Source organism: Penaeus monodon, chromosome 28, assembly GCF_015228065.2.
Source record: "Penaeus monodon isolate SGIC_2016 chromosome 28, NSTDA_Pmon_1, whole genome shotgun sequence".
Taxonomy (NCBI): Eukaryota; Metazoa; Arthropoda; class Malacostraca; order Decapoda; family Penaeidae; genus Penaeus; species Penaeus monodon.
This window is the reverse complement of record NC_051413.1, coordinates 37,671,344-37,671,853: the sequence shown is the minus strand read 5'-3', so window position 1 is coordinate 37,671,853 and position 510 is coordinate 37,671,344. Positions and strand designations below refer to the sequence as shown.

Genomic DNA, 510 nt, shown 5'->3' with positions numbered 1-510 from the left:
CTCTTGCCACGAACCGCTCCTTTTCATTTGTTTTGTTTGCAAATCGGAATTCCCCGCCAGATGCTTTAAACCGGAGCAGTGCGGTTCTTGGTCAGACCTTAGGCACTAGCATCCCCTTGCTTAAAACATGTTGAATAAATATTAACAAAAGAAAGCACACACGCAGAACCCCACGACGCTTCGAGCCAAATTATCCCTCCCCTTCAGACCATCATACCGGAATGGATTGGCCGTCTGGAGAGGAATTTAATTCGACATTTCAGACCTACGGTTTCTCTTTTCGCTGCTTCACGTGCCACCGCGCTTCTGCTCCGTTGGCATCCGGAAAAGCACTCAAAAATAAAAGAAAGAAAGGAGACTTACCCCTTTCCTCCACCGCCTGCGTAGCCTCGCTCTCGGCCAGCGTCTCGTCCTCCTGCGTGGGCGGCGCGTCGACGGCGTCCTCGAAGCCCGGGATCCTCAGGTCTGGAGACCCGGATGTCGGCCGCCCTTCGTCGCGCTGCCAGACCT

The 510-nt window shown here is 53.9% G+C and overlaps 1 protein-coding gene across 1 annotated transcript in view; it reads right to left on the bottom strand.

Moving 5' to 3' along the window:
- LOC119591570 overlaps positions 1-510 on the bottom strand; it is a 24,858-nt gene that overhangs the window by 15,980 nt on the left and 8,368 nt on the right. Inside the window, exon 4 of the mRNA XM_037940332.1 lies at positions 364-508. Coding sequence (XP_037796260.1) covers positions 364-508 — 145 coding nt within the window. The remainder of the gene's footprint in view (positions 1-363; positions 509-510) is intronic.